General features: G+C 54.1%; 1 protein-coding gene and 1 pseudogene across 1 annotated transcript; one reads left to right on the top strand and one right to left on the bottom strand.

Moving 5' to 3' along the window:
- Positions 1 to 1,094: 1,094 nt before the first annotated feature.
- LOC134055834 (atherin-like) lies at positions 1,095 to 2,581 on the bottom strand. The gene is made up of 2 exons (XM_062512308.1): positions 2,260 to 2,581; positions 1,095 to 1,731 (listed from the first exon to the last, which is right to left on the bottom strand). Exons 1-2 carry the CDS (start codon positions 2,511 to 2,513, stop codon positions 1,488 to 1,490), a joined length of 498 nt encoding a protein of 165 aa, XP_062368292.1. The 5' UTR covers positions 2,514 to 2,581; the 3' UTR covers positions 1,095 to 1,487.
- Positions 2,582 to 9,164: 6,583 nt separating this feature from the next.
- LOC134055782 (H-2 class II histocompatibility antigen, E-S beta chain-like) lies at positions 9,165 to 11,734 on the top strand (annotated as a pseudogene).
- The last annotated feature ends 4,012 nt before the right edge of the window (positions 11,735 to 15,746 follow it).

The raw sequence follows: 15,746 nt of genomic DNA, 5'->3' as shown, positions 1-15,746 counted from the left end.
GAGTGAACGAGTGATTGCTTCCAGTAAATTAAAAACCCAACGTGCTTGAATGCCGACCTTCTGTTTGCTCAGGCTTCCTCACCTCTGTAGATGAGGTACCTTTCTGCTGCTGGTATGTGGGCATTAAGAGGTCTGTGTTAGAGATGAGGAGGTTCTAAACTCATTCAAACGCGCTGTCCAAAGCAGTGATTTGGCCTCTCTTTGGCTGGGGAGTAGGACCAGCCTTGTTGAACAAAGGCAGCAGCACGAGCTGGGCTCCTCCCGCAGCAGGGACACGCCAGGAGCCAGAGGGGACCGTGGCACCAGAGGGGTCTGTGGCACCAGAGGGGTCTGTGGCACCAGAGGGGACCATGGCACCAGAGGGGTCTGTGGCACCAGAGGGGTCAGAGGGACCAGAGGGGACCGTGGCACCAGCTGTGCCCAAGGTCTGAACAGGGTGGCAAAGTCAGGTGGTGCTAACTGGCTGCATTAACAGCCCAGGCAAGGTGTGGGGAGGAGCCAGGTCTGGGGACCAGCCAAGGAATCCTTACAAGAGCAAATCGTTCTACTGTTCTCTCTAGGACAAAAAAGGAGCAAACCAGTCCAGCTGATATGTGAGGAAGAATACTTCATGTTTATTTAAAATGCTGCTTAATACAGACTTGGGTTTCTTTTGAGTGAACTGATGCTAATAAATATTTGGTCACACAATGTGGGGTTTCTCTGCAAATAGGCCTTGATGGGAAATTTCTGACCCCCTTTGCTTTTGCCCTTTAAGATAAGTTGAGCACCTGAGTAGCTTTGTTGAGGAATGGAGAATTGTTTGTAGCTCAGAATTTTCTCAGGAGGAGCCTTACATTTTAGCAGAGGAGGAAGGAAAGGCCAAGGTTTAAAAGCCTTCCCCTCCTGAAGTGACACACTTTCAGAGGAGTCGGTGAGGGGATGTCCCCTCAGCCACGGCCAGGGCTGTTTGCCTCCTCTGCAGGCTCAGTATTCTGGGAGTTCCACAAGCCTCAGCTGCCACTGTATTTTCCTCTGAATATTTCTTGTTGAGCAGTGCATGGGACAATATTTTGTGCTAGATTCTTCTCTGGGCTTTGAGGTGAATCTCAGTAATAGTGGTGATTTTCATGTTCAGATGAACTTTTTATAGATAGTAAGGAAATGGGAAGAGGTACCATGGAATATTAATTGCTCAAAATGTGAGTGGTCAACCACACTAAAAACGAAGTCTAAACGGAAGAATTTTTTTATTTTTTTTCCCCAATAGGTGGGGTAAAACATGCAGTGCTAAAAATATTCTTTGAAGAGATTCAGCCGGCACCCAGCTGTATGAAAATCAAAACAGCAAAGGATGAGACAGGGCATGGGAAGAATCTTCAGCCCTTCCTGTTGAAGGTACAACAGTATGAAAACTGCCTCTGGATGTTACCCAGAGGTAACACGTGTTATTGGTGGAGAAGAGCTGTTGGTAGCCCAAGTCCTGAGTGGCTGGCCCAGTTTCATTCCTAGCTGGACCAGGGCGGCTGGCTCGGCAGGGGTGGAGGTGGGGGGATCTCGGGGGGCTTCCGCTTCATAGCTGGGCTGGGGGGCCGTGGGGGAGGCACGGAGGGCTGGTGTTCTGCCTTCCTGGGTGACTGCTGCCGCTGAGGCCATGTCTGAGAGCTGTCAAACCGGACGGTCCTTGGGCTCCCTGGGGGCGACGGAGAGTGGCGCCTTCTTGGCCAGGGTGCTGGAGCTGCAGCAGGGCGACTGAGGAGAGAGGAGTGTCTGAGGCCCCAGCTGCCGGTGGCACACAGGGACCCTCGTGCACAGCAGGGCCCAGAGCTGGCAAGGCTCCCCAGCACGGCTGGAGCTGCTGGCACACCTTGGCCCAGCTGGACAGCTGCCCCTCAAGGCCCTGCCGAGCAGGGGATGGCTCTGGGCAGGGTCCCTGGCCAGGAGCGGGCCCCAGAGCGCGTCTGCCTTTCAAGGGCAATCTGCTCCCTGCTCTTTCTCCTCCCCACCTTGCTCTGCCTCTGCCCGCTGCTCCTGGGGCTGCTCTTGCCCACGCAGCCTCAGTGGCAGCCAGCACTGCCTGCAGCCCCAGCGGGCTCCAAAGGACAAGGCCCAGCAATTAAGAGGCCAATTAAAGCACTGGGCAGCAGCACAACCCTCAGCACAGTTATGTGCACAACCACTGACCATCCACAACTCCACAGCAGCCTCACTGCGAGTGTTTCCTGACCACCAAAAGCCTTTGAAGTAGCTGGAGCATAGAGACCAACAGCAAAAACTTACTGTTTTCTTCCCTTCCACCACCGGAACCCGACATAGCACAGGACCATGGCAAGTGGCACAGTGAACAGTGTCACTACTGTGCCTATCATGCAGGTCCTGCGCACATCCTGGGGGCAGAAAACTCTTGGGGTGCTCGGTGGATTCTCAGCATCTGCATCTGACTTGCCAAGTGCTTCTGTGGGAGCAATGGGGAGCGTGAGCCCGTGCTGTGCTCCACTGCTGAGCTGGCAGCTCGCTGGATACGGCCAGGACATTCTCTGTTTCCCCCAGAGATGGGGCCTGCAGGCACCTTGCCATCCCTTGGCACAGGCTGTGCCACCCAACACAGCCCAGAAGGCCGGGAGGAGGAGAGCCCGGGGCCAGTGCAGCTGCTTGGGCACTCACTCCTTCCAGGGACCCGGGCCAAAGCCATCCCTGAGCAGCCACTGCCAGCCCCGACCCTCCCTGCCCCGTGACAGCTCCCCCAGCCCAAGGGGACAGAGTCAGGCCCTGTCAGGACCCAGGGCAGCCCCTGCCCAGTCAGGAGCCAGGGCTGGCTGTGGCCCTGGGCCCGTGGCAGGGCTCCCACTCGGGGCTGCTCCTGTGCCTTGGGCCTCTGGGCACTCAGGGCAGCTCCAGGAGCAGCTGCAGAGGGAGGGACCTTGGTGCACGAGTCCCGTTTCCCAGGGGCTGGGAACGAGCTCCAGAGGCCTCGAAGCCGAGGCGCCTCCAGCTTTGGCTGCTCCCAGGCTGTGCAAGGACAGGCCCTGGGGGAAGAGCTGCTGCCACACAGCCCTGCCGAGGGCTGAGCCTGGCACAGCAATTACCTCCTGTGCCTGTGCCCGTGCCTGGCATTTCCTCCATTCCTTCTTCAGACCATGGCCCAGAGCCATTGCTTCCTCTAGGATATGACAGCATCTGCACAGTGTTTTGCTCTATTACGTGAAAAAGGAAAAGGCATAAATGGATCAGATGGAGCTATTCACCATTCGAGGAGGTGACATGTTCAGGAGGCAATGCTTGTTTAAGTCATGGATAAGGATGGGGTAAAGTCCCATGTTAAAGGGGTTGTGACAGGGCTCTCTCTTATCCAAATCACCACCCCTCGTGATCTACCCAGAGATCAGGAAATTGCAGTGGATCTCAGGGTGTGCATGGCCCATGCTGCAGTTTCGGCCCCCTGTCAGCTGATGCCAAATGCCTTCCTGCAGAGCCTGGGGACAAGCCGCAGCCAGCCCAGGCTGGGAAACAGCCCTGCAGGGTGTGACAGCAGCAGCAGGGCAGTAAGGCTGCTATGAGTCTCAGGAGAAGGCTGAGGGAAATGCACCCACCACGGCGTCTCTCCAGATCACTCAGCATCTTGTCCAAAAGTTCAGATGCCTCCAGAGATTTCTTGTCTCCTTTGGCTTGGTTCTTCTTGCTAGGAGGACCTTAATGGAAAGAAGTTCCATTTCTCCTTCAGGCTGCAGTGGCAATGAGTGCAGTGAGTGCTCCAAGGCACTCCCCCAGCTCTGCCTTCCACTCAGGAGCAGGGGCAGAGGGAGCACGTGCCTGCAGTGCCCCACACTGGGATGGATGGAGCCCCATGTGAGGCTGTCATGGGAGAAAGGACTGCCTGGAACTGCCAGCATCTCTGATCCCGGCCCCAGCCAGGGCCAGGGCTTGGCAGCAGCAGTGGGAGCAGCTCAGGCTGCCTGGGGCCAGCAAAAGGAGCTGCACAAGGCACAACCCCGGGACACAGCCCTGGGCCCTTCCCTTCCCTCTCTGCTCTTCTCCATGGCTGCATAGAGCACATGGAATGAGAAACTGGCATTACTAACGAGAATAAGTTTGACAAGCTGAATGCTCCTGCCTCCCACTGACAGCAATGCCGTGGGATCAGTCAGGGCTGCAGAAGGAGCAGGGCAAGGTTTCCCAAATCCCTCAACCGTGAGATTATGTAAAGGGAACCATCACAGGAGTGAGCTCTTGCCATGCCGAGAATGATTTTTGAGTCAGGAAGTGCTCTGAGAACTTGCCTCCATACGGGGACTCCATACGGCTGCTTTCCACTTCCGGTTCATCCCCACGATGCGACAGAAACCATCAGTGAAAAGAGCATAGCGAGTTTCGTCTGCTGGCAGTTGGTTGTATGGCGGGGCTTCATCAGCCCGGGTCACTTGTTCTTGCTCCTCTTCATTGGCAAGACCAAAATTTTCACCTTCTGGCCACTTTGTAATTGTTTCCAAAATCCCAGGGTGATTAGGGTTTCCGATACAGGCGCGCTGTGTGATGAGGGTGATCCACTTGCTCCATGTGGCATCGGTGGCGTGGTGGGTAGAGGGGACCTTCCCTTTAAACATCCACCCCAGCACTGGTAGTCGGGGTGCCAGGAGGAGCTGTGCTTCTGTGCCAATCACCTCTGAGGCAGCTTGAACTCCTTCATAAGCAGCCAAGATCTCCTTCTCTGTTGGGGTGTAGTTGGCTTCAGACCCTCTGTAACTTCGACTCCAGAATCCCAGGGGTCGGCCTCGGGTCTCACCAGGTACCTTCTGCCAAAGGCTCCAGGATAAGCCCTTGTTCCCGGCTGCAGAGTAGAGCACATTCTTCACCTCTGGTCCCGTCCTGACTGGGCCGAGGACTACAGCATGAGCGATCTCCTGCTTGATCTGGGCAAAGGCTTGCTGCTGCTCAGGGCCCCAGTGGAATTCATTCTTCTTCCGGGTGACCAGGTAGAGAGGGCTCACGATCTGGCTGTACTCAGCAATGTGCATTCTCCAAAAGCCTATGGCACCTAGGAAAGCTTGTGTTTCCTTCTTGTTGGCTGGTGGAGACATCGCGGTGATCTTATTGATGACCTCAGTGGGGATTTGGCGCCGCCTGTCTTGCCACTTTACTCCCAGGAACTGGATCTCTCGGGCAGGACCTTTGACTTTGCTCCTCTTGATGGCAAAACCGGCTCCCAGCAGAATCTGGATGATCTTCTCTCCTTTCTCAAATACTTCCATTGCCGTGTTCCCCCACACAATGATGTCATCGATGTATTGCAGATGTTCTGGAGCTTCACCCTTTTCCAGTGCAGCCTGGATCAGTCCATGGCAGATGGTGGGGCTGTGTTTCCACCCCTGGGGCAGTCGGTTCCAGGTGTACTGCACGCCCCTCCAGGTGAAAGCAAACTGAGGCCTGCACTCTTCTGCCAGAGGAATGGAGAAAAATGCATTGGCAATGTCAATGGTGGCATACCACTTTGCTGCCTTGGACTCCAGCTCGTACTGGAGTTCCAGCATGTCCGGCACGGCAGTGCTCAGCAGTGGAGTCACTTCATTCAATGCACGATAGTCCACAGTCAATCTCCATTCTCCGTCAGACTTACGCACAGGACAGATGAGGCTGTTGAAGGGTGAGTGGGTTTTGTTGACCACTCCTTGGCCCTCCAGCTCACGGATCATCTTGTGGATGGGGATCACGGCATCTCAATTTGTCCTGTACTGCCGGTGGTGCACTATGGAGGTGGCAATTGGCACTTGCTGCTCCTTCACCTTCAGGAGTCCCACTACAGATGGGTTCTCTGACAGTCCAAGCAAGGTGTTCAATTGCTTAATGTTTTCTGCCTCTACAGCAGCTATTCCAAAAGCCCACCTGAGTCCCTTTGGGTCTTTGTAATAGCCATTCCTGAGGAAGTCTATGCCTAGAATACACTGTGCCTCTGGGCCAGTCACAATTGGATGTTTCTGCCACTCCTTCCCAGTCAGGCTCACTTCAGCCTCTAGCAAAGTCAATTCCTGTGATCCCCCCGTCACCCCAGCAATAGAAACAGGCTCTTCCCCCACATGTTCTGATGGCATTAGGGTGCACTGTGAAAAAGTATCAACCAATGCCCTATGTTTTTGTGGCTCTGATGTGCCAGGCCATTGGATCCACACCGTCCAAAAGACCCGGTTTTCCCGTGCCTCTCCCTGGCTAGAGGCAGGGCCCCTCTAGCACTGGTTATTATTTCCTTCCTGGGCATACATACTGGAGGTTCCCTCAAGGGGATCTGACAAATCATCCTCCCTTTTGTAATACCCTGCATCTTGGTTATGGGAAGTTGAGGCTACCTTCACTTCAGTGGAGCTCCTTTGGTTAGTGTTTCCCTCCCTGAGTTGACGCACCCGCGCTGCCAGGGCAGAAGTGGGTTTCCCATCCCACCTTCTCATGTCTTCCCCATGGTCACGCAGAAAGAACCACAGGTCAGCTCGTGGGGTGTACCCTCTATCCCTAGCTGGGGGGCGTGGGGCTCTAACTCTGGCATCTGTGACTCGCACTGGTGCTGTACTGACCTTCTTCATCTCCTCCCTCATCTCTCTCATCTCCTCTTTGAGTTCCCTAATCACAGCAGAGACCTGAGCCTGCATTGGGCCGTTCATTATACTCTCAAAATTCCTGAGCCTATTGGCAACAGAACCCACTGTCTCGTGGTTGGTGTCAGCATTAATGGCTGCAATGAATGTGGTGTATTGAGGTGGCCCCAGGTGTGCCAGATTCCACAACATCTGCCCTGTGTAGCTGACCTTGTCGGGGTCATTGTCATGTTGTCCACCCCTCCCAAAGAATATCTCCAGTACTGCCAATTCTCTCAGCTGTTGGATCCCCTCCTCAGCGGTCTTCCAGCGCATTCTATGGTGGTGCTCCTGCATTCTCTCTCTATGGACAAACCTCTCTCTTACACTGTCCTGGTTTACAATACAACATACATATTCTATTACCATCTGAGAAGTGTGATCATCCTTATCTCTGTGGGAAATGTCTTCTGTTGATGGGCCATCACTGATAAGGGTGATCATCCTTATCTCTGTGGGAAGTATCTTCTGTTAATGGGCCATTGAGTCCTACTATAGAACTGATAAGATTACTTCATCCCATTGGGAGATGCTCCAGCCAGGAGGATGAGCCAAGCCTTTCCTACCTAGATAAAAACTGAGGTTTAGAACGCCAAAGGCAGCCTTTCTCCACTGGATTCCAGAGGAAGAACCAGGTCCTTATCCACATCATCGCTGGACTCTTTGGAGGAAAACTGCACCAGCACCCTGACTGACAGGGTATCAGGTTGTATTCTGACTCTGTCAGTGGTTTTATTTTTATTATTGCATGTATTTTGTTTTTTTTCCTCTTTTTTTTTTTTTTTTCTCTTCCCTATTAAAAATTGTATTACTGACTTGAAGTCTCACTGGTTTTGCTTTCCAAACCAGTACATACACTCATTAAAAGCCGCTCCCAGAGGGAGAGGGGGCCTGGTTCTGGGGCAGGATCCCTATTCCTTGGGGGACGTATCAGGGTTGTCATCCAAGTCAATCTCCCCTCATCTCGGAATGTTAAATAGAACAGGTTTACAAGGCCTATTAGTAATGTCAGCCACTGTATGACATCATTACTGCTTAGAAGAGATTTGAACCCCTCAAAAGCTGGTGGAGCAGACCCAAAAAACTGTGTAAGGGGTTGGGACAAAATTTTCCCTGGTGTCATATCCTCACAGTATGTACCATTATTAAAGTAACCCCAAAAACATACAGTTAGAGTGTGATAGCTCTGAATCCATGTGCCCACCTTCCAGAGGAAGTTAAAAATCCATGAATTTCTCACGTTATCAGCCCACAAAAGGAACTGGATAATAGTTACAGCAGCCTGAGTTATAGGACCCATGTTCAAGTAAGGGATTGCAAATGGGAGAGATAAAGCTGTGGCCACACGGAGCCCAAACCACGGTAAGCTGGACAACATGATGCCACCTAACACAAAACTGAGGTAACTCAAGAATTGTTATTCCTTTTTCACCCTTTTCTCTCAATGCCCTCGGGCCCCACGTTGGGCGGCCAAAATCTGTCTTGGTTTGAAAGACAGGTGTTTGCTAAGGAAAGCAGAAGCTTCCCTTTGGACTGAAAAAAACGTGATTCTTCCGATTATTATAATTTTGGAATTAAGAGAGCTCTCAGGCAAAGATATGGGGGTAGGAATAACAGTTCATTACTAGTGTATCTAAGATGACAAACAAGAACAACAGCAGCTATGAAATTACCCACAAACAGAGCAGTAACTCAGTCCCAGTGTTTTTCTGGCTGCAGGCACCTTTTCCCTGAGCTGCAGTTCCCGGTGCTGGGGGCGGGCGGCTCCCGCAGAGCCGCAGGAGGGCTGGGCGTGATGGCAGAGCTGTCCCAGGGGGAGAGAGAGATGGAGAGAGCCCTTGGCTCACGGTGTCGGTCCCGATGATCAGCAGAGTGCTGGATGGTGGTAGCTCACAGCGAGAAGACAGCCGGGCAGGGTCCGATAGTGGTTTCCCAACGCTGGGATGGCGGAGATGGAGGAGAGGCGGCGATCGTTCTTCTCGTCCAAACTCCGCGGGGGAAATGGGCCGAGGCCCAGCCTTCCGCTTCCTCTTCTGGCTGTTTGAATCTCGCGGGGCTTTCTCTCTTCCCTCCCGTCCCCTCCCCCTTGTCACCAGGGCCCAGTCAACAGGTATCTTAGCATGACAATGGGGAAAATTCCACAGAGGGAAAAAAAAAGGGAGAGAACTAACCCTCAACACACGGTCATTGCATGGTCATGGTCATCTCATGGTCACTATCATGTCACAGTCTTGATCCTCTAATGGTCATGTTGTGGTTACCTCAGGGTCGTGGCCATCACATGGTCATCTCAGAATCACCTCCTGGTCACAATAGTCTCACGGCCATGGTTCTGTTATGGTCACCGTCATCTCTTGGTCACAGTCACCTCAAACTCCTGGTGTTCCCATTGTTATGGTCGTCTCATGGTCATTATTGTATCATGGCCATGCTGATCCCTTGTTCTTGTCATAGTCTTTATGAGCCCATGGCCATCATTAACTCATGGTCACCTCATGGTCACCATATGACCTTGATCACCACACGGCTCTGTCATGGTCATGAAATGCTCAGAGTCATGAAATAGTCATGGTCATCTCGTGGTCAGGTCAGGGCCACAGTCATGTCATGGTCATTTCCTGAGCATCGCCATCTCATGCTCATGGTCATCTCCTGATCACAGTCATCTCATGCTCGTGGGCAACTTCCTCTCATGGTCACGATCTCATGCTCATGGTTGTGTCATGGTCATCTGGTGGTCACAGTCCTCTCATGGTCATGATCATCTCATGAGCATGGTCACAGCAATGGTCATCAAATGGTCAGGCTCATCTCATGATCGCCTCGTGGTCAACTCATGGCCACAGTCACATGATGGTCATGTCAGGGTCATAGCTGAGTCATCCTCATGGCCATCCCATGGTCATGGTCATGCCCATCTTATGGTCATGCATAGCAATGAGGAAGACAGACAGACAGACGTGCCTGCTTGCTCTGAAGAAGATCATTTATTATAACCAACCAAGCCTTTATATACTCCAAACTTAACCCAGACTTTACTGAAACAAGCACTCATTGGCTGCCTGTCACTGTGGTGTCGCTGTTGAGGTGTCCCTTTACCCAGCCAGCTCTCTGGTCATGTGGTGTCCACGCATCTCCCCAGCCAATCCCTGCCTCACACACGAGGTGACCACCAACCCAGTCTCCGGCCATCTGACCCACAGCTGAACCCTTCCCAGAGTGCCCGCAACCGCAGGGAGCGCAGGGCTGGATTTGGCCACCAGACACTTGGTAACCCTCCTGAGATCCTCAGTGCACTGAGCTCCCACAGGAGTGTGGGGACCACTTGGAGATGACCTGCATGCCTTGTGAATTGGATGTTCTTCAACCTCTAGCTTGAGGCAGGATCTCTCCCGGTCCTCCTCTCAACTCCCGGGCCTCTCCTCAGCCAATCAGAGAAGGCACTAAAATAATTGAGCCAATTAGAGCGCGCAGCACTGATGACTCCTCATGGTCCAGGCAGTCCCACAGCGCCCAGAGCTCCTCACCTGGACTCCACCCGTGCCCTGCCCCCAGCACCCCCTGCCAGGGGAATTTGGGGAGGGAGGAGGTGTCAGAACCTGCCCGGTGCTGGCCATGGGGCATGTGGCCACAGCTGGGGCCATACTGGTGGCACTGGGAGCCCCAGGGCTGGAGGCGCAGAGCTCTGGTGAGCGGGAGGGGCAGGAAGGGAAGTGGAGGGGATGCTGGGGAGACAAAGGGAAATGGGGCGGGAGGGATGGTGCTAGGGGAAGGGAACTGGGAAGTGTTGGGAAAGGGGGAGAAAAATGCAGAGAAAGGTGGAAAAGAGGAACTGGGACCCCGGAAAGAAGGGTCCCATGGTGGCCATGGGGCACCGGGGGTGAGGAGTTGGGTTTGCCCTGGAGCTCTTGGCTCCTGTGGGCTGCTGGGGGGGCATCCCGGGGCCTGTGTCCTGCACACACAGGGCTGTTTCAGGGGATGGTTAAGTCCGAGTGCTACTCCATTAGCGACACCAACCGAGTGAGGTTCGTGGAGAGGAACATCTCCAAGCAGGAGCAGTTCCTGCACTTCAGCAGCCATGTGGGGGTGTACGTGGGGACATCTCCTTTGGGACAGGCTTGTCAGGTACTGCAACAGGGACCCGGAATGGATGGAGTACACACGGGCCGCAGTGCACAGGCACTGCTGGCACAACTAGGAGCTGCCCAGACCGTTCCTCGTGGAGCGCAGAGGTGAGCGTGGGGCAGAGCGTGTCCCCTCAGGCCCTGCTCTGGGAATGACCCTGGAGCCCCTCAAAACCTCCCTGGGAATCACCTGAGACACGTCAGCCCTTCTTGTGCCCATCCCCGGGGCCTCTTGTACCCTCACCCCAAGGAACTCCTGTGGCTCTCCCAGTGCATCCCAGTCCATCCCACTGTCTTCACCGTCCCTCCCAGTGTCACAAGACTCCCTCCCAATTCCTCTCAGTCCACAGCCATTCCATTCCCAACCCACTCCCCGACCTCCACCCTCTCTCCAAGTGTCCTTCCAGTGCTCATCCAAATCTCTCCCATCTATCCCGGTGACCCACCAGTCCCTCCCAGTCCATTCCAAGTCCTTTTCAGTCCAATCCCTAACCTATTCCCTCTCTCCTATTGTCCCAATGCACTCCGTTCACTCACGGTGTTCCCCCATTCTCTCCAGTTTCATTCCTAGTCTCTCTCAGTACCACCCCAGCCCTCCCCATCTCTCCCAGTTCACCCCAGCTGGTCCCAGTGTGTCCTCACTCTCTCCCAGAGCTCCTCACTGTATCCATCTCACTGTAACACTCAAGCTTCTAGCGTGGCCCCAGCTCCCCACTCTGCTCCGTGATGGATTCCTACCCTGTTGAGATCCAGCTGAGGTGGTTCCAGGGCCAGAAGGAGCTCTCAGGGCATGTGGTGGCCACTGACCTGGTCCCCAAGCGGGACTAGACCCACCAGCTCCTGGTGCTGCTGGAATCCCTTCCCCATTGCAGGGTCACCTTCAGCTGCCAGGCAGAGTACATCAGCCTGGAACACCCCGAGCTGGCACTGGGGTACAGCCCACACCCCACAGTGCAGGGGGACGGGGGAGACACTGCGGGGGCTGGGAGGGGGATTGGGGTCTGTCGGGAGTGACTCGGAGAGTGTCTGAGTCAGTCAGGAGGGGATGAAAGAAGTCTGGGGATGGAAAAGATGTGCTTGAAATGAGGTTGGTTGTGTTGGGAAGAGACTGGAAGGGCTCTTGGTGAGCCCAGGAGAGGCTGGGAAGGGACTGGGAGAGGGCTTGAGGGTCCTGGGGCAGTGGGGGGCAAATGGTAGGGAGGGACAGGATCCAGAGAGGGACAGGAGGGGCTTTGGTGGGTCCTGAGGAGGAAGGGAAGAGATTGGGAGGAGATTTAAGGGAGTACTGGGTGGGCTGGGGGTGAATGGGAGGGTGCTTGGAGTGGCTTGCAATGTCTGTGAGAGGTTTTGGAGGGTCCTGACCCCTGTGGACTCCCAGAAATGCTGCCAGAAACCCCCCTGCAGCAAGGTCCTGAGGGGGATGGGGAGCTCGGTGTTAGGATTAGTCTTCCTGGAACCGGAGCTCACTTCTACCTGCACAAGAAGGTGAGGGGAGGTCCCAGGGATCATACGCAGCTTCCCCCAGAGCGTGTGTGCTCCCCTGAGGCTCCCAGCCAGGTGTCACCCCCTTTTCTCTGCCCTCAGAGCTCCTGACCCAGCAGCGGCTGCAGCTCCTCCCCATGGCCTTGGGCCCAGCCAGGACCCCCCCGCTCTGTCCCCACTCTGATTTCGGGAGTGTGGTGTGTCCTACCCAGTCTTGCTGTAACTCTGCCCCAGCCCAGCTGCTCCCAGTGTTCCAAACAGAGTTTCCCAGTTGGACCCAGCTCTGTTTAGTGGGGGGCATTGAGGAGGGACCTGGGGGGACCCCGCGGGGGGATGGTGATTGGGCGGGGAGGGCGGGGTCCAGGTGGGGAACACTGGGTGCTGCGGGTCTGCCCGGCAGCCGCTGAGTCATCAGACCTGCTCTCCCTGATTGGCTGCATCTTCTCCATCGCATTCTCTGATTGGCTGAGAAGAGTCCCGGGAGTTGAGAGAATGAACAGGAGAGATCGCGCCCCGAGCACCTGCACAGAACGACAGACCCAGCTTGGGCACAGGGAGGGAATTTATTACCAACCAAATCACAGCAGCACAAGGAGAAGGGAAAGCAAAGTCTCCAACACCTTCCCCTGACCCAACAGGAATTACCAGGGCTCTGCCCAACGGGGCTCACTGGGGATCATCCAACACCGATCCTCCCATGGGGGATGGAGCTGCAGCAGAGCACGAAGCTCTTCCCGCACTCAGGCCACTCCCAGGGCTTCCCTTGGTGCTGCCTCCATTTGTATTGGGTCAAGTGAGAGCTCCTGGAGAAGCACTTCCCACACTCAGGACACTCGTAGGGCTTCTCCCCAGTGTGGATGCGCTGGTGGACAGTGAGGTGGCTGTTTTGCTTGAAGCCCTTCCCACAGTCAGGGCAGCAGAAGGGCCTCTCATCTGTGTGAATCCTCTCATGTCTGAGGAGACAAGAGGTGGACTGAAACATTTTCCCACACTCAGGACACTCATAGGGCTTCTCCCTAGTGTGGATGCCCTGGTGGACAGTGACACCGTGTTTCTTCTTCCCTTCTCCTCTTGCCCCAGGCACCCACGGCCGGCTCCTTCTTCCCCACAAACCCACAGCATCCCACTGGAGGGGCAGGGATGGAGCTGGGCCAGGTCGGGCTGGGGCAGCGCTGGGCTCTCGGCCGCTCCCGCCCGCACTCGGTCCCCACTGCAGCCGCTCCTGCCAGGACAGCGCGGGAGGGCCCGGCCTTGGCGCTCCCCACCCATGACTGCATTCCAGGGACAGAGCTCCAGAGCCAGGCTAGGAGAGATTCAGGACAAACTCCCTGGCCTGAGGGACAAAATGTGTTTATGGATGGCTCTTCAAGGGCTGGAGAAGGGACAAGAGCTCCAAAACACGCTCTGATTAAGGAAAGGGAATTAGACCAAGCCCAGGTTACCGCCCACATGGTCAGCTCAACCGGCAGAGCTGTGTGTGCCTGCAAGAGCCTGGGACTGAAATGCCCCCTGCAGGAAGGCTCAAATATCTCCTGGTGACAGCATGTCAGCCAACGGGCCGGCAAAAGCAATTCGGAATTCTTCAGCAATCACTGCATCTCTCCTTAAGGCATTTCCACAACAAATACTTCCAAGATAAGGGATTGGGGAAGCAACAGACTCACATGGGGAACTCATTTTACAGCAAAGACCCTTCAGTGGCTATGGCTGCTTTAGGAATACCACAGGGACCTCCACAAGCCCTGGCACCCCCAGAGCTCTGATCAGGTAGAAAGAATGAAGAAGGAAATAAAGAAACTCCTTTACAAGCTGCTGATAGAAACCAAGATGCCATGGGTATAGGCTTTTACCATTGGCTTGGGCAAGAATAAGAGCCACAGCAGACACTCAATTCTCTCCCTTGTAACTGATGTTGGGAATTCCTTACCCTGCTAATTCCCCACCCACTAGCCGTGCAGATAAGGGATACATATTTCAAACAGTCTGTGACCACAATCCTGTCTCTTGCAAATCTCTCCCACAGGAAGCTGGGCTGGCACAGAGCCTGCCTTGGCACTTTGCTGCTCACGGCATCCAAGCGGGACATCGGCTCCTGCCTAAGGACTGCAAAGAAGCACCACTGGTGGCCAAGTGGCCCGGCCCATTCCAGGTGTCCCTGAGCACAGAAACAGCCGCCAGCACAGCTCAACACGGGGGGACCCCTCACCCTCGGCTCAGGGTCTCTGAAGCCCCGGACATTTGGACTTCCCGGCTGCAGCACCAGCATGGGAGGCTGCCACTGACCCTGCCCTGAAGGCAACGCAGCAGCAGCAGCAGCAGCCAGGGCTCCACAGCGGGGCAAGCCCCTGGGCCTGCCCACAGATCCTCTGCTGAAATCCTCTGCCTGGGCACCCTCCTTCGGCATCTCCAGCCACTGGGGACAATCCTTGCTGCCACTGCTGGAGCTTCGCTGCTTTCTGTGCCTGCACTCCCACAGCTGCTGGGGAAGACAGCGGCAGAATTCCACTCTGCCTCTCAATTCCACTCACACACTGGGCTGCCTGCGAGTCGATGCTTGGAAAATATACACACTTGACATTTTTAAGCATCCTATTTCCCTACTCAGACTTGGTTTGCCTGCCCCTTCGGGAAAGGAATATTAAAGGCTTTTTTATGGAATGCTACCCCACTGAACAGGGATGAGATTAACATCTCAACAGACTGGAATAACCCAAAAGATATCCACAAACATAACGACCATTAACAGAACATCAAGGACCATCAGCAACCATCAAGGAACACCCACCCCAGACCCTGCCCCCTGCACAGCTGGAGACACCTGGTCTGGAAAAGGCCGACAAGGAAATCCAGGAGTCTGGACCTAATTAACCTCAGAGGGGGAGAAATCCGGGTCCAGTAGGAAACCAAATAGTGAGAACTACACAACTTGGAAGCAATGAACATTAAAGCAACGCATTGCAATGGGTTCAGACTGTATACAGTTTAGGAATAATCTAGTAAAATGCATGTGTCATGGCATGATTTTCTCTGCACACCTGGGCTATGTCTCCAAGACAGTCTTGGAGAGTTTTTGTTTTTCCCGCAGTTTCAGTGACAAAATTACACCATTAGAATAATTTTTCGTTAATAATCCAACTTTTCTACTGTCACTTGGGCCAGGGAAGTGACAATCAATTTTTACAGCTAGGAGAAGTAGAAAAAAACTTGATTGCAATGGAAATTTTTGGGTATCTTCCTCAATGGCTATTAGTGATGGCAAAATTTCCATCTGGGTTTTATGGTGCTCACCTTTAGGCTGCATTTTGCAAAACGAGAAGAGCTTTAAGGATGAAGCTTTAAAGCATAAACAGTTGATAGAATACTGTTTAAAAGGAAAAAAAAAGGATAAAAAAATAAAGCAAATTCTGTAGGTCCACCTGTGAGTTATCCAATGGCTGCTCTGGAAGAGAAGCAATGGCTCCAGGCAGCCAGGAGAGGAGCTTTAGAAATGCAAATTAACACTGCTGGGGCAAAGTGTGGAAAATGTACCCAGGTGTTCTTGCCT

This window comes from Cinclus cinclus, chromosome 35, assembly GCF_963662255.1.
Source record: "Cinclus cinclus chromosome 35, bCinCin1.1, whole genome shotgun sequence".
NCBI classification, from domain to species: Eukaryota; Metazoa; Chordata; class Aves; order Passeriformes; family Cinclidae; genus Cinclus; species Cinclus cinclus.
Note: the sequence above shows the minus strand (reverse complement) of the source record. Positions and strands in the feature narration are given on the sequence as shown.

Bases quoted from the DNA above. Each gene is read 5' to 3' on its own strand.
- LOC134055834 (XM_062512308.1), bottom strand. From the start codon at position 2,513: ATGTCCTGGCCGTATCCAGCGAGCTGCCAGCTCAGCAGTGGAGCACAG. The intron at 1,732-2,259 runs GTAAGTTTTTGC...CTCTCTCCTCAG, and splicing joins TGGTGGAAGGGAAGAAAACA to TCGCCCTGCTGCAGCTCCAG.